General features: G+C 32.0%; 2 protein-coding genes and 1 long non-coding RNA gene across 3 annotated transcripts; 2 read left to right on the plus strand and 1 right to left on the minus strand.

The window, feature by feature from the left end:
- Window positions 1-931: 931 nt before the first annotated feature.
- Window positions 932-1233, minus strand: LOC115228398. Its single transcript, XR_003883211.1, has 3 exons — window positions 1202-1233; window positions 1090-1168; window positions 932-1058 (listed from the first exon to the last, which is right to left on the minus strand). It is a non-coding gene; the product is annotated as an uncharacterized LOC115228398 (long non-coding RNA).
- A 3042-nt stretch (window positions 1234-4275) lies between these two features.
- Window positions 4276-6595, plus strand: LOC115228378 (hydrocephalus-inducing protein homolog). Its single transcript, XM_029798975.1, has 5 exons — window positions 4276-4371; window positions 4701-4835; window positions 5917-6140; window positions 6171-6459; window positions 6491-6595. The coding sequence occupies exons 1-5, from the start codon at window positions 4276-4278 to the stop codon at window positions 6593-6595; spliced, it is 849 nt and encodes a 282-aa protein (XP_029654835.1).
- A 10046-nt stretch (window positions 6596-16641) lies between these two features.
- Window positions 16642-18430, plus strand: LOC115228379 (hydrocephalus-inducing protein-like). Its single transcript, XM_029798976.2, has 5 exons — window positions 16642-17052; window positions 17086-17500; window positions 17564-17733; window positions 17764-17962; window positions 17994-18430. Exons 1-5 carry the CDS (start codon window positions 16739-16741, stop codon window positions 18267-18269), a joined length of 1374 nt encoding a protein of 457 aa, XP_029654836.2. The 5' UTR covers window positions 16642-16738; the 3' UTR covers window positions 18270-18430.
- Window positions 18431-21981: the final 3551 nt, after the last annotated feature.

The raw sequence follows: 21981 nt of genomic DNA on the forward strand, positions 1-21981 counted from the left end.
TTATTTGAAACACTTTGTAGAGAAAGCCTGATTTGGAATAATGGTTGTTCTGATATACATAAAAATCCTCATTTGTGGTGACTACTCCCCCCGAATCACTAACAATCCCAATCATTGCCTTACCGAATTTCATCCACCGAAAACAAACTCTGTCCTACCCTTCTTTTAACATCCTATATAATACAACACGCGAACTTACTGGCTGACTTCTCTTCCAGAATTGACCCTTCCCATGTCAATTCTCGGGACCAGAATTAGACAGACCTGGTTCTCCGCTTGCTTGACGCTGTGAACCTGGAAATGAGAATATTGGATTACCTTCCCCAGATCGTCCTTATATAGTCCAGAACGGACTCTCACCCACGTGCCTGGCTTTAGTTCTGAGTCTCGAATTGTCTTGAGGACATCCGGCATCTCCTTGACTGGGACCATTTGCGCGGGCTTTGCTGCTTTGAGGTTGCCGATTCCTTCAATTGCCTGCTTTGTATGGGCTTGTTTGTAGGCCTCGATGTATATGTAGCCTTTTAGTGAGTCCCTCGTGATCACCGACTTGATCATCAGACTCTGCCAGTCAAAAAACGTGGCTACATTCTCTTTGTCTTGGAGGGATATAAATTTCCTCATTAATTGGAGAGCAGTGATCCTTTCCTCTCCAATCCGGCATTTTACCAACCACAAATTTGGATCTCTTTAAAATTTATTAATAAATAAAAATATTATTTAATTTAATAAATAATATAATAATATACTTTACACTCGGAAGTAATTTTTGTTGGGCAATTTCCAGGGTCATTGTATCCCCTTCGCCATAACGATCTCCAATATCCGATTTGTGGTACAACTGACTGTAATAATCTTCAATTTCCTGCCTTCGGGCTTCACTGAAGATTTGAGGTGATGGAATAACCTGTAATATTTTTGTCGGTCATCAAATCTTCCGAGCTGTCGATTGACTGCGGAGTAGTCCACACCTGCATTTATATCGACATCTGAGTCAATCAAGTCTTCGTCTGATTGTCGGCTGTCTTCTTCTGACTGTTCGTCCTCGTCGTCGACTTCTATTGGAAGGTTGGGTTATGTGGGTATAACCGGCCTCATCGAGTATAAAGTCGTTGTAGTAAGGTCTTTTTCGTTTTTTGGTATTTTCTGAACGATAATCTTTCTTTGACTATATTTGGTTGAGTATTTTAAAAAGAAATACGTAGCTCATTTAATTGACACACAACAACAAAGTTATTGGTAATAATTTATTATAATTTTACAATTAATTGTTAAGTATTTATTAAAGTTTTAAAAAAAAACTATTATTAAAAAAATAGATTAATATTTTGTAATTTTAAATACACAATATATCTCGATATAGAAAAATTTTAATTGAAAATTTTTAAACTTATTAAATAAATATTAAAATTTTTTTTATTAATAAATTATTCTAAAAATTATTATTTTGAAAATTAAAACAGTATTAAAATAATAGTCTCCACCAGTCAATAATTTATATCTCCCCATGATATTTGTCTGCCACATAAAATTCTCATGAAAATGTACTTCAAAAAATCAAAATAATAATTAATTAATTCTTCATAAAAATTTATTAAAAACAAATTATTTACTTGAAAAATATTTTCTGAATTTATGAACTTTTTATTTTCTACTTTATTGAATTTGAAAATATTATAAATTTATATTTATTTAAAAATTTTTGTAAATTAATTTTTTGTTTTTTATTGGCAACCCAATTAAGAAAATTATAACATTATTTTTTTACTTATTTGTTTTTAGATTTCACCTGCTCAAAAAATGTCGCAGGAATCAAAACCAAGAAGATTATCTGCCGAATATATCTGCAATGAATTCTACAAGAGTTTAAGCTCAACTGAAATAAAAATACAAACACACGTGCCTATGAAATGTCGCAATCTCCCTGCCTCCCTTTTCATCGAACCTCAAAAACCACATCTAATCATTCCCAATGCATGCCCCGGACATTTAAGCTCATCTGACATTGAGACTTGGCATAGTCGAGCCCACTCAATGCCAACTGATCACAAAATTTATGAAGATAACTTATTTACTCATAGCTACGACCAATCTCATGAGCTCTCATCTCTCAGGTCTGTTTATAGAAATACTATTTTGTGGCATTTCTGTGGTGGGAATGCGCTCGATTGCACTTGACCCATAAAACGGGTCACCTTTTGTTATAAACCAATCAATTTTGTAGAGATGATGAATTTTATTCCGATTCTTATTACCAGTGGGAGTCCCATCCTTGTAATTTTTATCATGAGACCTTCAGATCAGATGACGGGGGTATATGACCCAATGATCTACCCTTCCCAAGAAGATTTTTTAGTCACTGACTTTGAAGTGCCTTATTCTTCCCAAAAACCATTTTCTGTACAAATTATCCATTCACGTTAGGTTCCTGGAGACGATGAAATGTTTGACTCTATAGATGACTACAGTACATCTATATCCTTTATTTATATAGATTTATATGGTCTGGTCAACCACACTGAGTTTCCACCTTCAAGGCCAACGGTACTTTGAATGTGATTTTAATTTTAGTGGCCGACTGAGGATGAATCGGGGGATATGAGTGACTTTTTACAAAATGTTTGACTAATAATTTTAATTTGTACATTTTTACTTTTGTTTAAAACGATCTACGGCATCAAAATATTATAATTTTCCACTCATGTAGTAATAAAAATTTATTATTTTTGGTTTATTTAGCATTTGAAATCATTTAATTTCTTTTTGACTATCTTTTTATCATTTTATTTGTTGTGGTCTGCCACAACTTTAACTATCTGTCATAGTATGATGTATCTATGGAGATGATTCGTTACGTCATTAAAATAGCCAACGTCACAAATATACAGATCTTTAAAAATTTGTATGTCCAATCTTTAAAAATTTTCCTAAAATTGTTGTAAATATTTATCTATCATCATTTAAACTTAGCGACTTTGCAAAAAACGTTTGTATTTGTGGATAAGTTCTTTTTGGCAGATTTTTATAACAATAGTTTTTAAAGCAAATATTCTTTCATTTTTGATATTTTAAAAATAGTTATATTCTTATTATATTTATGGGAAGCTTTATTTGTAATAATTTTTAATTTCCCATAATTTTGATAAACAAGTTTGATTTACCAGGGTTCTGAAATAAAAACCGATTTATGATTATAAATGTGATAACTTATCTCAAAAACCGACAAAATTTACTAGAAATTTCAACAAACTGTGTTTTACTCAAAGAATGCATATTCAATTAGAAAAGATACATTTCGCATTCTTTAAAAACTAGTTCATCAAATATTCTGTAAAGAAAGCATGCACTGCCTGGAATATTAATATAACTTGATCAACCCAACTTATTCACTTTTTACTTATTTTAAATAAATATAAACAGAAATCAAAGATGATTTAGAAAACAAAAAAGCTTTGCGGTTGACTTTTAGCCAAGAGTGGTTCTGAAAATTCATCAGTTTTAGGTTTACATTTTACGAATAGATTTTGAGACATTTAAAAGGTTATAAAAGCATTGCCTATTTAATTTCTAAGATGTCAAAGCAAGTCACCACGTCGAATAACAGTAGCCTAGTGATAGATCTTTGTGGAATGGCCATGCCAAGGTTAATACATTCATCGTTGTGCCTAGCGTAACCAACAAATGATCTCAAAAGAATCTTCCAACCAATCAAAAATCTCTGTCAATCTACAGTTAAAGACTAAAAAATAAAAATTCTAGATGAGATCAAATTTAGTTCATTTATTAAATGTTTGCAACCGCAATAAAAAAACTGGGAAAATATATAAGTTTCTTCTTAATCTTAACGACATAATCAATGAAAAAAATATTGAATTTTTTAAGCTAAACAAAAACGCTGCCTACTTCCATTAATAGCACACCCAAATAACTTTAAAGCCATGCAAAGAACAATTTATACAAAAGGCATCGGCAAATAAAAAAGATTAACAGTTTTAAATTAACAATGAATGGTTTCTGGATTAATAATTACTTATCATGAAAACTGTTAAATAATACCCATCTACTTTTTGTCTACTACTAGCATTTTTCTAATAAAAATAATATCTTACTAACTTTTAATTGTTTTTAAATACAAATAAGTAGCCAAATATTCATTTTGGTGATAAAAAATTCAATAAAAATTATAATTTTATTTTTTATAAACCATAAAATAAAAAAATGTTCCTAAGGTTACGAATTTTAACATTTTGAAATTTGACTAGTCGCTCATCTGAAATGTTGCATTTTGAGAGCGAGCATATTCCGTCTGAACACAAAAAAAACTTTGCTCCAAAAAACCCTACAATAAAGAAACCAATAGAGAACCAGCGAGTAAACATTAACTCGAGAAAATCTGTTTAGCTGTTGCCATCTGATTATATGAAAACCAATCTAATGAACACAGAGGAGAGACTAAACAACACAAAAACCATGTATTATCCAAAAATCGTCGAATTACTCGACATGTCGGAAACATCTTGGCAGCGAGTTTTATTCAAAAATGATTTAATATTAAGTTTTCTTCTGTCCCAATTGGAATTCCACTTTTCCAACCATTTCCTTCAGAAATATTTTTCCAACGATATGAGCCAAACGAGACTTATAAAATCCCCCTCACATTGAGAAACAATGATAAGGTATAAATTTAATTTCAATTTCAGGTCCCCCGTTTAATCAGAGTGACACAAGTGGAAAGTCCTTATTTTAAAATAATCAGTCCAAATGACTCAAACATCAAAGTCGGTCCCGGACTTCCCATAACCTTCAAGATATTATTTACTCCTGAAGAACACAAAGTATGAATTTGACGATTATTTATAGGATTATGTCCACGAATTGATTTGTATTACAGAAAGAGAGAAGTTTGTGATTCCAGTGAAAGGGATCGGAGCGCGCCCGATATTGGATTTTCCTGATAAGATTGAATTTAAAGATTGTTTGGTTAACTCTGTCACCAAAAGAGATATTTTTGTAAGGAACATTGGCGATTTCGAAGCACAATTTTCGCTTTCAACAATCAGGTTGATTTTTAATCGATTTTCAGTCCATTTTCTGTTTTTCCAAAAACAGGAATCGTTCCTTTGGGAGGTAATATTCAAATAACAATTTCTTTCAACCCGACAAAATGTACAAAATACAATCATGATTTGATTTTACATTACAATACTGGTTGTTATAAATCTATAATTACTATTAGGCGAAGAACTTTATATTAAGATGGAAGGAAAGGCAAAAAATGGAGGAATTATGTTAAAAGAAGATTCCATTTATATTGACCAGACTTTTATTACACTTACAAACGATTACGTCATTAAGATAGTAAATAACACAAATATCATCGCACATTTTTACTGGAGCGAATTTAGATCTGCTTTGGAAGAAAACACAATGAAAAAACAGTAAAAACAAGGCCATTTTTAACTTAAAAGATTATGCGATTCTTTTTCCGAAAAAGAACCAGAAGGCATAGATTTTAGCTCCCAAGTCGACTCTACGTTGTGTAAAGAAGAATGGACATTACTCAAAAGAAAAAACTCGAATAGAAAACATGTTGATTTTTAATAACATTTTTAGTCTATTTTTGAACATAAACTTTTATTTGAAGATAAAAATTTTCAGTTATTTCCTCTTGAAGGAGATGTTTGGCCATATTCTGAAACAGAAATTATTTTGACATTTTGTCCAGATGAAGCCATTAAATACCAAAAAATTATATTTTGTAGCATCGAAGGATTGGAAAATAGACTTCCGCTCGAAATCACCGGAGAAGGAATTGGTCCGAAAATCATCCTTTCCTTTGATTCATTAAATATCGGAAATGTTTTCATTAACTCTAAACATTCGTATGAAGTTTATTGTATTTTTTAAATTTAACAGATTGTTCTATCAAACCGGACTGACATTCCTGCTAGTTTTTCTATTGATCACTCGAATTCTGAAATTAGCGAAAAGTTTTCACTGTATCCTATTTCCGGAGAAGTAGCGGCTGATGGCTATCAGGCTGTTCGAATTAATTTTTCTGCGGATAAAATAATGAATTTTTATCAGCAATTTAAAGTAAAAATTAACGGAGTTCGCGAAAAACTTGACTTTAACATAAAGTAATTACTATTTGATCATTCTCGATGCAGCGGTTCAGTGATTGGACCCACGTTTCAGTTCGATAAGAAATCCATCAATTTTGGGCACGTGGCTTTTGGGTTTGTTACCTTTGTGGAATGTACACTTTCAAATACTGCTTTGATTCCAATGAATTTCCACCTACGCATTAAAAAAAACGGCGACGTCGATCCTATAAATTGCGAAATAGAAGACTGTTTTGAAAAATTAGAGGAACGAGAATTTGATCAATCTTTAAAAGAGTTTGCTGTTTATCCAAATTGTGGTCAAATTATGGCAAAAGAAAAATGCAAAATAAAGGTTTTTAATTTATGATTTTCTTATTTTTTAGATTCGTTTATTGCCTAATATATTAAAATCATATGAAAACGGACTTATCATGGATGTTGACGAAATCGGCGAAAATGTTTATGAACTCCCTATTTTTGCGACGTAAGATATTATTTTTCAACTTTAGCTGCATTGAACCGAATGTTTCGTTGGTAAACGAACAAATAAATTTTTCAAGATGTTTCCTAGACCACAACAGCCTTGGATATCTCGGAATTTTGAATGATTCCAGTTTTCCTGTAGCATATCGTTTGAGAGAGCAAACTATCGACGAAAACACGACAATAATATACAAAAGTCCAGAGCCTTTTGGCAGAGTCGAAGCCAATTCAAAATTAGATTTGAAATTAATAATATTCCCTCAACAGACTGGCCATTCAGAAATTGAAATTTTTGTTGATTTTTTTGAATATCCGATAAGGAGCCTGGTAGTTCATATTTTCATGATATTTCATTAGAAAGCAAATGTCCAGTGCTTTGGAGAAGGTCCCGTGATACATGTAACCCCAACCACCATTAATTTTGGAAATATTCGCGTTCTAAGGGAAGTTTCGAAACCATTAGTCCTATCAAACCAGTCTCCAATTCCTGCGGAATTTTCTATTTCGCTTGTATGATATTTTTTGAAATTTTTAGGGGAAAAAATACAGCCAATTTTATAGTTCAATTTCAGCAGGGACAATTCAACCAGAAGAGACAGTTGAATTAAACATTTTTGCTTTCCTGCGAGATAATCTACTGTTGTTTTGATAGTTATTATTTAAAGTTATAAAGAAAAGTTATACATTCAAATAAACAACGCGGAGACCAAGTCTGTCATGTTATCTGCTTATGGATATGGAACGACAATCACATTGGAACCTGTATTTACACCTTCAATGTTTTTAGGAAATCATTTTAGGTTTTATCTTAGATTTATATATTTATAGTACTAAACCATTTAAAAAAGCTTATAAATTGAAAAATGAAGGAAGACGCCAACAACATTTGGTCTGGAACTGTATTCCGCTCAATTCTGTCAAAACTAAAAAAGGCAAACTGCAGCTGTCACATGAAGTTAAAATTAGCTTTAAATATAATATTTTAAGATATCCACAAAAAAATTTAACACGACCTTCACGTTAAATCCTAATCGGATGGACCTTAATATTGGAGACGAATGTTTTCTCTACCTTGAAGCCGACTGCCAACAGTTTATAAAAATAAATAAAATTAGACCTCAAAAAATAACTGAAATAATCGTATGCGATGCAATTATTGGTCAACATGGAGGAAAAGATACGATTATAACGTCTGAAATATCATGTAATTTCATTGAACCAGAAGTCGTGTTTGACAAGAAGGAATTAAATTTTATTTTTGAAAAAGTTCATTTCTATTCTTACTAATTTCAAGAATTTGATCAATGAGTTGGAAGTACAGACAAAAGCACTTAAAATTAAAAACGTATGTCCTCTTAAACTCGAAACAATTATATCAACTGAATATCCTTTTAGCTTGAGTCTAGAAATGGAAAAATTTTACTACGAAATAGTAAAATATAAATTCACAATGTTATAGATTCTTAACATTGAACCAGGCGCTGAAGAAACAATTCTAATTCAATTCGACCCGGCATTTGAAAACGATCTGTTTAATAGAAAAATCGTAAAAAATTTGATAATCAAATATTCAGATCACGTAAAAACAGTATATAATGAATGTAATAAAATTAAATAGGATCGCATTACATTAAAAGGAGAAGTTTTTTTCCCAAACATCTCTTTTGATGCTACATTTGTTGACTTCGGAAACATCATGAATGATCAAGAATCAAGAAAATACCTCAAAATGTCGAACTTTTCTACGCTTCCGTCAAACTATTCTTGGAGTTTTGTAAAAAATTCTCTACAGCAAAAACATATTTTTACTGTATTTGTAGTAAAAAGATTGTTATTAGAACGAAAAAGAAGGTGGTTCTAATAAGATGGAGGATCTACCACCAGAAGAAGTAGAATGTTAAATGTACATTTAGATATTTGATGTTTTGCCATCTCAAGGGATTTTAAATCCAAACCAATCAGAACTTATTTCTTTTACTTATTTTGGCAATACAAACATGTCATTCGCCGCAAAAGCCTGTTGTCACGTCTTAGGAGGACCGACTTATGAATTTGATTTGAGTGCCACTTCTTCCAACATAAAGTACCACTATGAAAAAAGTGAAATTCCCCTTGGAAAATTGGTAAAAATTTTAACTATATTTTAAGCTGTTTGATAAAATCTATACAACAGATGTTGTGATTTACAACGATTCTGTGGTTCCATTGCCTTTTGAAATTATTCAAGAAAATGAAGATGGAATTTTTTCTCCAATTGTACATTTAAAAAATGTCTTAGTACACATTATTGACAATTTAGAGCATTATAGAAGGAAATAGTTCGGTGACCATTCAGGTCGAATTGATTCCACTTGTAATAGGAGATTTTGAGAGACAGATTAAAATCCAGGTTAAATTTTATAACTAAATCCAGATCGCTCATTTTGAGCCCGATCTGATCAAATTTGTGGGATACAGCGTTTGTCCAAGAATCGACATGAATTTTATGCAAAATGAAAATGAGGTAATTAAAAATATTTGAAATTAGATCGTGGGGTCGTATCATATGAATATCTTGAATTGCAATGAAAAATTGACTGATCTATGCAAGCTAGTTAAATCTGTTGAAAACGATGAAACGGATAAATCTTTTTCTATTTTAAAAAATTTGAAACGGTTTATATTTTTAAAATATTTAAGAATATTTGAAACTGAAGTGACAGTAAATTTTGGTTCCGTCATTCCTGGAGTACCAAAACAAATTATTGCATTGGTAAAAAATGATTGTGAAATACCCATTTCCTTCCGATTAAAAAAGAGTGCCGCGAAAAAACTTGGTTTCAAAATAGAATATGATGAAATCGCTTCAAAGTATGTTCCCGTTGACGAAGAACAATCCGTAATTCTTATTCTGGAGGCTCATCCAATAAGTGAAGAATTCACCAAATTGTCCCATAAGCAGTTAATATCTGTATTAATAATTTCCAATAAATTTGCAGATTGAAAATGGCTTTCCCGTAATTCTAAATTTTGTAGCGACTGTAACAAAGCCATCATTGACGTTTATGACGGATACAATTAATTTTGAATCTGTGCAGTGCAGCTTCTCAAAGGTTGTGTACTTGAAAATTGAAAATACAAAAGATGTTGAGGTACAATGGTCCGTAAAATACGCTCCAAAAAAGAAAACAGTAGTTTTTGGATTCCTTATTTTAAGAAAGTGAATAAATTTTTACCGCTCCACTTAAAATTTCAAAAAACTAAGAAAAAAGAAATGCGTAGGATTTTTGAATTCAAAGAAACCAGCGGAACTCTTATGCCTGGCCAAGTAACTGCAATTGCAGTCGCATTTTCTCCTCGCCAAGAGGTTTTTATTCTTTAATAAAATATACAAGATGTTATACGAGGAAAATATTATGTTCAGCGTCGTTGGTAATCCCGACAGTTTCCAATTAACGTGCACTGGGCATGGACTTGAACCAAAATTGCAGTTTGATCTTAATTTTTTTGAATTTGGACCTTATCTACCACATTCACCTGTTTTTTCTAGACAAGTCAACATTTCAAACCCCTGCGACTTTGATATTGAATTTTATAGCTTGAATTTTGATAAAAAATATGTGACGGAAGATGAGGTTTTTGGTTTGCAATATAATTCAGATTTTGCGTAATATTGGGTCTTATGATGAGTTTGACTGTATATTTTCGCCTGCCAGATTTCCTCGTTCCGATCTTCCGAAATTTTTCTCAGAAATTTCTAACAAATTGCATGTATTAGATAACCAAAAAAATGGAGAGAAAATAATTGTGGCAGAAAATTCAGAAAATAATATAACCGGTATTTTTAATTAGTTTCATTCAAACTAGAAATAGAAATCAAATTGAAACAAGACAATAGCGGTGATGCTGAGAGTACTTATCAGGAAAAACCCAAAGATGACGTTGAAGGCGGTTTTGTGTCATTTCTTATTTTTGAACCCCCCAACTTTGGTTTATTCTTGATTAAAAATCATAATTTCAAGATTTAACTAATATAATCAAAGAAATTACAAAGGAATACAAAATCAAACATATAACTTTTGATGAATTGATAACCAAGAAAATTACTTCTGATGAAACAAACGAATCTGTCGAAATATGTCGGAAACTCTGCCGTGAAGCCTTTATTAGAAGAGAAGAGTCTCGCATAGAGGTCGCTGAAAGAAATTCCGAGTCTTTTGTCGAGCCTCACTCAAAAACTGGAGTTAAGTCTAAAACAAGAGATAGAAAAAGTTTTATAAACGGAGGGGTAATATTTAATAAATACTTTAACAAAATCAGACTCCGATAACTGGATTGTTAAAAGCAGTGGATTTGAAAACAACTGATGATTCAAATATGATTACATGTCTACTCCCGGAAGAAATTATCATCGAATTTATATACGAGAAAATACAAGTAATTAAAACTTATACATCAATATCGACAGAACGAGTGTCTGAATGGAGTCATAATTAGTGGATTTGAATCATTATATGTTCCTTCTTATCAATATGCATTAAACATTGTTTTGAAAGCTCTGGGTAATAAAAAACACATTTATTCGATTTTAATCAAATCAAAATTTGCGACTTACCTCGAAAATAAGAGGAAAGATGAGGAAAAGGCAGGTTTTTGAAAAAATTTTATTTACATTGTAAATAGCAATACTTTTACAACACCAAAATCTAATGGAAAGGCAAATGCTAGAAGAAATGAGCGAAAGTGAATATGAAAATCTAGAAGAGGCGAAAAAGTTTGAAGTAGATGCCAAAATGCTTGAAATAAAAAGAGAAAGAATAGAAAAGTAGATTTGCTTAATTTGTATTGCGAAGGGTCGATAAAGTAAAGCAAGAAAAGTTATTAAAAGAGCAAAATGAAAAGGAAATTCACCTGAAAAAAATAGAAGACAGGTTTTTAGTTGACCAAAATAAATTTTATTAGCAAAAGAAATCGCAGCAAAAACAAAAGTGCAACTGGAACCAGATCTGAAAAGTCAAAACCCATAAAGTCTAAGGATGAAGAAATTCCTGACTCAGAAAAGTATTTTTAAGGAAAATCTAAAAAAATAGGAAAAGAAATAAAAAGTCGATAGATCTTGAAAGACGGGAAAAACACAACATATCAGAAGAAGAACAGCTATCTCCCGCTGAGATTTCCATTTGCAATCGGTACTTAGAAACCATTTTTTATACAGATTTAAAACATATGAAGGATCACTTCCTTCGCTGAAAGATTTTCTGACAAATTGGAATCGTCAATTATTATGTCTTAATGGAATTGTAAACGAAAATGAAGAAGATTCGGGAATTCGACAAAAGCAAAAGAATACTCGCGGTATGTGAATATTTTTATTTTAGAAATGAAAAAAAATAAAAATGACACCTCAGAAGAAAAATTAAAAACTAAAAAAGATGCCGGGATTCAATACATAATCATAGAAACTGACGAAATGGACAGTTATAATATAACTGAAAAGATTATTTCATCTGAATCAATTCCTTCATATGAAATGGTGAAATAGGCTTTTAAAAGATTACAGATTTGGCATACAAACAAGAGAAAGGAATCATTCAAAATAACCCAAGATCAACTATTTTCAATTATAGAATATCCTACAGAAAAGAAGAATTTAAACTGCTCGAAAAACTTTACTATAATTTCCGTAAAACCTGAAGATTCAGAAGTGTTTGAATTAAAATTTATTCCCTTAGAGTACCAGTAGACGAAATGGAGGGTAGAGTAACAAAAGTGAGTTCTGTGGAAAAGAATGTAATTATTACTCCTCCAAAACAAAAAAAGAATAAAAACAGTTACTCAACCATAAAACCAATATTTATTAGTGAAACGTAAATTCTCTGATAAAAAAGAACGCAATGCATCAACCTCGATATCCGCGTTAGAAATTGACGGGTAAAAATAAAATCTCAAGATTTTAGTATTTTGGGAGAACAGGAACTAGTGGAGATAAAAACAAAAGAACAATTTTACAGATGGGTCGTTCCTGCCAACCAGACAATAACTTTGGAGATTGGATTTAGTTGTGATTCTGTCGGAACCTTTGATCAAACACTGAGTTTTGAGATATTGGGAACTCGTCGATTAATGCAGTTGTTTTGCCGTGGAATATGCTGTTTCCCATCAATATGTGCCGATCCTAGGTATAGTTATGAAAATTAAATTTTAAATAGATTTATTTTTAACTGTTGTAAGAAAAAAGTTCAGGAAAATGAAATTGTTAATAATAAATTCATTATCGAATCTAACACTTACAATTTTGGTCCTCTTCTGGTTGGAAAGTCTCGGGAAAAATATCGCGAGTATGCCTATGTCGAAAATAGTGAAAAACTGACGATTAAAAATAATTGTTACATGAACGTCGAATTGGAATTTTCATTTCTAAATGACGACTGTGCCAGTATTTTTTTATTTGATCCTCCAAAAATGTTTCTCAAGCCTAACGAGACTCAAGTTTTTCTATCTCTTTTAAATTAAGATTTTTTCAATATGGGCTTACCCTACAAAATCGGAGTTATTCGAAGATACTTTGATTTGTTCCATGAAGAATAATCCGAATCCAGTTACCTTCGATGTTAGTTGCTTTGGTGTGAAGCCCGAACTTAAATTTAATACAAAAATACTTCAGTTTGATAAAGTTTTGTTGCATCGGTATTTATATGTAAATTTTCCATTTTTAGTAAAGAATCGAGGTCCATCGGAATATATAACCCGACTCAACTTCCCGTTGCATGGAGACTTGTAGGGGTAGAGAATCTTGGAGAAGATTTCTCTGTATTAAGAAACACTGGAATCATATTGCCATTTGAAGAATTTTCTCTGCCTTTCTTTTTTCGGGCCACCAAACCTGTTGTGATTGCCAAAAAATATGTCAGATTTGAAGTCAGAACATTCTTTTTTAAAATTTAGATTATGGATGCTGCCAACATTCTTGGAATAGTTGACAGTGAAATTATTAACATAGCTGTCGAGGCATATGATATAGCTTTGGATATAACATTTCCCAAAGGAGTAGACGGTGGCTTGGACTTTGGAATTTGCCACGTTGGAGAAGATGCTAAGCAAAATATTATGCTGAAAAATAAAGGGAAATATGAAATTGGATACAAGTGACATTATATTATTAGTTGTTTAGTTTTTCGTTTTTTGATGATCAAAATGGAAATAACTTCAAAAAATATTTTTCCGTATCCCCAAAATCAAATTCCCTTGGGACTGGAGAAAGACCAAATCAAATTCATTTAAATTTTAAATCCGACAAAGAATTAGAAATTAAAAATATGTCTATTCTAAAATTTCAAGTTATCGACATGAATGGAGCAAATAAAAGTAACGTCATCGCGAATATACCAGTCAGGGTTTCTGCAAAATCGGTTTATAGCAGGCACTCCTATTTTGTGTTAATTTTACAGGTTTAAAGTAGTTCCCAATCACGAAATTAATTTCGGCCATCTTTCGACATACAGTAAAAAATCAAGAACAATCCAAATTGAAAATACCGGTCATTATGAATTTAAATACTATTTTATCAAAGCAAGCGACAAAAAACAGTTTAAATAGAATCATAATTTCATAGGAAAAGTGATATGGCTCAAACAAACATCCAAACTAAGATTTCTGTTAATTGCTTTACAATATCTCCTGCATGTGGTCTCATAATGCCGGGAAATAGTCAAATTGTTAACATTGAATGTGTGACTGAACAGCCTGTGACAAGTATCGAAGTAAAAAAGTTATATAATAAATAATAGCATTTTTATATTGAAATTTCTGACAGAGACATGAAATTATATCCAAAAGGATTGCCATATAGGTTAATGAGCGAAACTGTTCTTCCGGAAATATGCACAGATATTGATTCTGTTTTTGAAGAACAGTTAATAGTAGAAGAGCCCCAAAAACATGATTTAAATCAAGTAAAAATATTTTCGTGTATTTTAAGCTCAACTTTAACGGGATATTTGTAAAAAATGAACAGAAATTAATTTTCCCATTCGCATCTGTCGGAGAGACAGTTCAATGCCAGCTAAAACTTACAAACATTTCTCAAGTAATATGAAAATATCAATTTTTTAGATTACAGTCGATGTTATTGCTGTCTTAAAAGCACAAGGAAAAAAAGTAGGCGAGTCTTTTAGTCTGGAAAATACAAAATTTCAGATTCCAATAAATAATTATTTAATGTTGCCAGTAAAATTTACGCCGACAAGTCTTCAGGTCAATTTTTTCTATAAGTTGTAGACCTATAACTCAACATTGGAATGTTACATTGACAACAATCCCGGAAATCCTAAATCAACCAAAAACTTGATTTTTTCTTATTTACTCGAAGGAGATGGAATTTTTCCAACAATTCAAATACTTGAACCAAAATTGAAAAACTTTAAAGGTCAACCAATCATTTTATTTGACAAATGTCGAATACATAAAAAACAAGTCAAACATTTAAAAATTTTAAACAGCGGTGTTTTGCCTTCTAATATTACGATTACTCTCCGCGATCCAAATAAAATATTTCAAATGGTACATAATTCTGATGAATTTGAATCACAAAGTTTTTTGAAATTATTTTATTTGTAGAAATATCCCAGGATATTATTAGAAAAAAATTAAATATACAAGAGACATTGGAACTTTCAATAACTATCGAAGCCGACTTACCGAACAGCTATAAAGCTCAGATTTTGGTGAAAGTCGATAGAAATGAATATGAAGAGTCAGTTATTCCAATCCAAGCCGAAGTACATGACGACTCAGTCATTCTCAGTGGTCTCCAACTCACCAGTTCGCTGGTAAGTAGAAGCGATAGCTCAACAACTGAAGAATTTCAAAGTTTTTCTGAAAATGAAATGCTTTTAGTTTCAACGTTAAATCACATTATTATTCCCGATGTTGTGTTAGGAAACATAGAGTCAGTGAACTTCAATATTGTAAACTGCAGTCAAGACACGTGTTATCGTTTTGTTTGGAATGAAGTTCAACACCTAAAATTTTCTCCCAAAGTAAAGTAAAAAATCGATATTTGCGTTAGGTTGGTCATTTACATTCAGGATCTACTAAAAGTATTACAGTATTTTTCAAGTCTGGAAAACCTGTCCAACTTTCTGAACAGATTGTTTTATGTAAACTCCAAAAAATAACTTTCAACGACGAAATAACCAACGTGGTTGACTGGGACAATCAGTTGAAAGTAGCCAAATGGGAAAAAATACCGAAATATAACGAAGAAAAGTTGTTTTATATAATAACTAAATCAGTGAACTTGTGGCGTATAAAAATACAAAAATTTATGAAAGCGTGGCTGAAATTGAATATAATGAAGTCAACGAAACTGTCAGTCCAGTTGAATTGAAAGTCTCTGCCAGAGCAGATACGATTCGATATACTTTTGACAACATGAAATTAAGTTTCACTGATGTCCACGTTTTTGATTCGGAGCAAAAAGAGTAAATCAATTCCATTAACTTTTAGACTGATTTTAAATAACGATGGAATAATAAGTATAGACTATTTTTGGGAAGTAATTGAATTAAATGACAGGTTTATAATATTTTCATATTCTTAGTGAAATTGTTGACGAATACAAGACTGTTTGGATTTCCCCCGAGAGTGGTTCTATTTCTGGTGGTAAAAAACAAACATTCGTTGTCAATTTTTGTCCGTTGAAATTGCAAGAATATTCAGCCTTTTTAAAATTTAAGTAAAATTCTTTTTGAATTAATTCACATAGAATACCTAATTCAAATGATAAAAATACAAATATTTTATTTAAAGGGAATTCTATTTTCCCTAACGTTTATTTTGATTTCAACAACGAAAAGTTATTGCCCTCACTCCAGCATATTTTTTCTCCTCTCCCTGCTTCAGATTTTCCGAACAAAGTTCCTTGTAAACCACATTATGTAAATGTTGCTACAAATGCTGCAAATGACAAAACTATAAAGTTTTTCTAGAAAGTTTAAAAAATAGAAAATTTATTCTTTTTAATCCCGTCGACGAACGATTAAAGTTTAAATGGGTTAATAAAGATGAAATTGATGTCAACAAAAACGTTAATTTTAACTGTCTGACACGGGAAGATTCTGTGGGGCCAACAAAACGATATGAAGTACAATTACTTAGATATTGGTTAGATGGCATTCCAATTTGAGTGTAAAGAAGAAGGAGTCTTTGATTTTAATTGGGAATTGCACCTTTCGCCTCTTGATATTAAAATCCCATTTATATTTATTGGTACATATAAAAATCCGCGAATAATGCTTTGTCGTTCTTCAGTTGATTTTGGCAAAACGATTGCTGGAAAGAAACTCACAGCAAAAATAAAAATAACGAACCTTGAAGATTTTCCACAAGAATTTATGATAGACAAGGCCTCCTGTTTCAGCAAAAGTTTTTTGTCATCATTAAATATTTCACCAGAAAGCGGATTGATACTTCCAAACTCTAGGTTAAATTAATATTTCCTGATTAATTATTGTAGTAACGAGTTAGATGTGAGTTATTGTCATGATCAAGCCATAAACATGAACATAAATGCTCTGGTTCATGTAAAAAACAAGACAGCTCCACTTCGACTCAATGTAAAGGCTCAAATTTCAAAAATTGAATGTCTGATGATCTTGGAAAATGAAGATAAACAAAGATTTACTCTAAAAGAAAACGAAATGAATTTATTTGAAATAGATCAAGTTTGGCTGTTTACTATTTTTAAGTTTTCAATTGGAAAAACGATAGTCTACACCTTTTATCTTACGAACAAAAGCAACTTTTTGATTGAATACAAATGGAATCCGAAAGATGAAGTTGAGAACGAGTGTTTCAAAATCTACCCTCCTTCCGGGACTATTGGAGCCTATGAAGAAACAACAAACCATTTACTTTTGAGGTCCACAGAAGTTGGTTCAGACAAAAAAATAATGATCAACCTCACAGTAAAAATAAACAAAAAAACAATTTAGATCGTGAATGGGCCTTCATATAAACTTGGAATAATTTTAAAATCGAAAATTCCAGGAATTCACTTTTCATTTCTTTCCTATGACTTTGGTCTTTGCTATATCCATTCTTGTGGAAACACAATAAAAGACACCGAACTTTTACTTTACAACAATGAAAAGACGAATATTAGGTTTTTTTATTAAAATATAATTTCTCACAGTGTCCGTGTGTTACCAACTCACGACTCCAGTTTTGATGTTCAATTTGAATCAGAATTGATTAATTCAGATCAGGAGGTCAAAGTACCTATTTACTTCCGTCCTAACAAATCTGGAAAATTCTCAGAATCTCTAATTTTCGAAATAAATGGCGTATATAAACGAACAATCGAATTAGTTGGCAAGGCTGTCGATTTAAAAGTCAGTTTATGCCATATAAAAAACTTAATAGATAGAAGCCTTAAACTTGTGTGACAAAACTCTAAAGTTTGGAGCCATACAAGTCGGTCAAGTCAAAAAGAAAAATGTAATGTTACTTAATAAAACGTGCAAACCCGTAAAAATGAAACTGAGTTTGATAACTTCGCGATCGACTGCGTTCCAGCGCGGAATTCTGGAGGTAAAACCATCGGAAGATATTGTAATGGATGCAAAGACAGGAAAAGTCAATGTATCTGTTCTCTTCTGTCCTAAAAACAGAGTTTCTGAGTTTGTTGACGAAGTATAAACATCTTTGCCCACAATTTAGGTGCTGGTGGAAGTAGAAAATATTGCTTTTGGAGTATTTTATGTGACAGGACGGGCTATTTCTTCGGAAGTTGTTCTCAATACTTACAATATTGCAATGGGTAAAATCACTCTTGGTAGTTTAATCGAAAAAAAATGTAAAATTATAAATAATGGAGATGTTGGTGTCAGGCATGTCTAAATAATGTAATATTAGATTTTTTTGGGAAAATAACAATTCTGAACTTGAATTATCTCCAATCAACGGATTTATAAAACCAGGAGACACATCCCCTATCGATGTGATTCTACGACCCGCCGCGGTCAACGCCGACATGAGATTTGAGGTAAAATTACAAAAGTAACAGTTAGAATATAAAATGTCTCTTGAGTGATATGACTAGCATGAATTTGGTTGTTACTGGTTCCTGTGAAGCAGCAATCCCATTTAAAGATATTGAACTATTTGTGACCCCTGTTCGACAAATAGACAGGCGTCAAATACCCTTAATTAACCGAACCAACCAGCTTTGGAAGATTGAACCAAAAATTGAAGGGAAATATTGGGTAGGAAGTGATCACATCATTGTCGAACCAAATCAGACAAAATTATATGATATTGTCTATCAACCACTGGCTATGACAACAGATTCGAATCGTCACTATGTTTAACATATAATAGCAATAAATCATAGGGTTCTATATTTTTCCCATTACCCGATGGAACCGCTCTTTATTACATTCTCCAGGGGATTTCAGAACAGCCAAAACCTTCAGGTAAACTCACATTCGAAGCACTTTCAAAACTCGAGCTAAAAGAAAGTCTGAAAGTAGAAAATTGGCTTAATATTCCTCAATGGTATGATAATTTGTTTTATATTTAAAGTTTAAAAATCGCAGTTGTGCACTTACGACCAGAAAAAGTGGATCAAACCTTAAAAATTGGAGGGTCATCGCATATTAATGTCGGAGCACTAGAAACCACAAATTACGATTTTACAGTGTTTTCATATAAAGAAGGGACGTTTAATTTTAAAGTTGTCTAATTTCAAGTATTTTAGATTACGTTTACAAATGAAACCACCGGAGAGTATCTTTTTTACGAAATTACCCTTAAATGTACCAAAACTCATAAATTCGGTCCTATCAACATAATTTCGACTGTACGGAAAAATATTTCTGTCGCAATTGATGTGGAAAACCCCCTTAATTCACCAATTGCTCTCCAAGTGAGTTGTAATGTTACAGAAATATTCCATCCCCCAATGCTTTCTATCGCAGCAAAATCAACGGTTTTTATTTTATTACTGATTTTAAAAGGCCTCTTTATCAATCGAGTATCAGCCTGTTAAAGTTACGGAAGGAAGCCCTGGAAAGTTGGAATTGTATAATTCTGAACTCGGGAATTTTATTTATGAACTTATTTTGACTGCGACTCCTCCAAATTTTGAAGAACCTATTCTTTTCTCTACGTATTTGGGAACCAGTAAAACACAAGTCGCAAAATTTTACAATCTGGCCAAACAAAAATGCGATTATACATTAAAAGTGTGATTTATAAGCCAATTTAGACTAATAATCCCGACTTTTTTGTCGAAAGAGTAGTCTCCACTGTACCAGGGGGAGCTGGTGGGAATTTAATTCCAATCGATGTAACTTTCGAACCTTCAAAAATCGGTTCTATCGAAGGAATACTGACAGTTTCCTCAAACATTGGAGGGGAATATGAATTTCCATTAAAAGGAATGTCTCTAGAACCCAAACCTCAAGGTCCACTGATAGCAAAGGCTGGAATGACAATATATGTCCCGTTCAAGAATCCCTTTCATACTATTGCCAGTTTAAGTGTACAAGTATATGATTACTTATAACAAACATAGGTTGACAATCATCAATTCTATGTAGCTAGACCAATAGAGACAGTTAAGCCTAGACGGGAAATTCGGATTGCTGTTGGATTTAGTGGAATTGATTTAACTGGAAAAGGAGGTGTTTCCGTAGGGAAACTTTCAATTATTTGCGCCAAGTCGCAAGCAGTTGACGAACGGATTCAGTGGGTTTATTATTTGAAGGGAATCGGAAACGATAAGTAGATTTAGTTAAGTAACAAAACTAACTTTAAGTTTCATTTGCTAACATTTTGGAATTATCGTGATCTTTAAATTGTTTACCAAAATTTTTATGTTAAAATCGAAAAATAAATTACTTTATATTCAAGAACGCGTTAAAGAATTTGTTAATAAATAATTATTTAATATTTTTTAAACTTAATTAAATATTAATAAAATTTTACCATGAAACAAATTTTTCTGTTAGCACGTGGTTTACCTATAATGAGTCAAAAACAATTATCAAATATTGATTATTCTACGACAAAACTATATGTTGTTCCCACTAGTATGCAAAATAGTAACATTGAATGGATAAAACTACGTTGTCCTCGTACAAGCGGTAATTTTAGAGAAATATAAATTAGAACAAATAAACTATGCTACCGACGGCAATACGTTTTTTCATCCAATAAGATTCTCAGAGAAAAACAGCAGCATTTTTGTAGACAATTTTATCCTCGAGGGTGACCATTTTACAACATGGCAGACCCGTCGATAGTATTCCTAACCCCAATCGATCCCCTCTTTGCCCTAATTCCATATTTGGAGGTATTTTTAAAATAATCAAGTTTTAAGTTAGGAATAAAAACCAAAGTGCCTCCAAATAGTTTAAATGATATTCACGTTTTTAAAAACATTCCTTCCTCCCAACTGAATCACTTGGGGGATGTGGCAGGTCACAAAGTCAGTTTTTTTAAGTTTAGTCGAAAATTCTGTTTTTTGTACTTTGGATGAGGAGAAGACTCTGATCTGGTTAGAGAAGAAGGTTAATCGATGTATGGGGACATTAGGAGAACATATGAAAGGTTTTTTTTGTTTTTTTATTATTTAAAGATTCCCCCGATTCGTTAAGGTCTGCAGTGGAGTTAATTTGTGAATATATTTCGGAGTATTTTGAAAATAAATTACGGAAAAGACTTGGAGTACCTGTTTTGATAACGAAAAAAGTCGAAAAAGAACTAAAAAAGTTTTTTTTATGTTTTTGAAATTATTAGAAGTGGGAAACGAAAGAAATCTGTAAATGATATAAAAATGAAACCTCTCACTGATTATTTTAAGAAAAAGTAGTCTAATTTTTGTATTGTCGGTAGTCAAATAATTAAAAAAGGTATTATTGAACCAGACCGTATGAAATGGCCTTTTTATTTTATTGAACCAGAGAATCACCGTCATAGCCAAAAAAATAACAAAATTAAGATGATCCCAGCCTCCCTCGCCGGTTCTTGCAACATTTTCCGATGTTCAGACGTAACTCTGTTGACATATTTGGTCTCAATGTATTGAGATTCCTCTAGCTCCATGATTTTTCTCAACATTTCCAAATACGACGAACCGCCATCGGAAATAGGCCCGACCCTCAGGGAGTGTTGTTGGATGCAATTTAAGATTGTATCTGACGCCAACTGAAACGGTAAACTACATGACGTGCGCTAATCTTAATAATCAAATGGTATAGTGTGTGTCCGCACCAATCTCAAATTAGCAAATACAGATAAATTGTCGAAATCCTTTCCCTTTATAATTCCCCAATAATGGGGAACAAGCCCAAAATGATGAGGTCCTCCAAAAAAACTAACATATCAAGAATATCCTTAATGATGA

The sequence above is a fragment of the Octopus sinensis genome, unplaced genomic scaffold (assembly GCF_006345805.1).
Source record: "Octopus sinensis unplaced genomic scaffold, ASM634580v1 Contig10384, whole genome shotgun sequence".
In the NCBI taxonomy this organism is placed as follows: Eukaryota; Metazoa; Mollusca; class Cephalopoda; order Octopoda; family Octopodidae; genus Octopus; species Octopus sinensis.

Coding starts and splice junctions, on each gene's coding strand:
- LOC115228378 (XM_029798975.1), top strand. CDS start 4,276: ATGTTGCATTTTGAGAGCGAGCATATTCCGTCTGAACACAAAAAAAAC. Junction 4,836..5,916: donor TTACTCCTGAAGAACACAAA/GTATGAATTTGA, acceptor TAAATTTAACAG/ATTGTTCTATCAAACCGGAC. Junction 6,460..6,490: donor AAGAAAAATGCAAAATAAAG/GTTTTTAATTTA, acceptor CTTATTTTTTAG/ATTCGTTTATTGCCTAATAT.
- LOC115228379 (XM_029798976.2), top strand. CDS start 16,739: ATGGCATTCCAATTTGAGTGTAAAGAAGAAGGAGTCTTTGATTTTAAT. Junction 17,501..17,563: donor TACTTTTGAGGTCCACAGAA/GTTGGTTCAGAC, acceptor AAAACAATTTAG/ATCGTGAATGGGCCTTCATA. Junction 17,963..17,993: donor GCAAGGCTGTCGATTTAAAA/GTCAGTTTATGC, acceptor AAAACTTAATAG/ATAGAAGCCTTAAACTTGTG.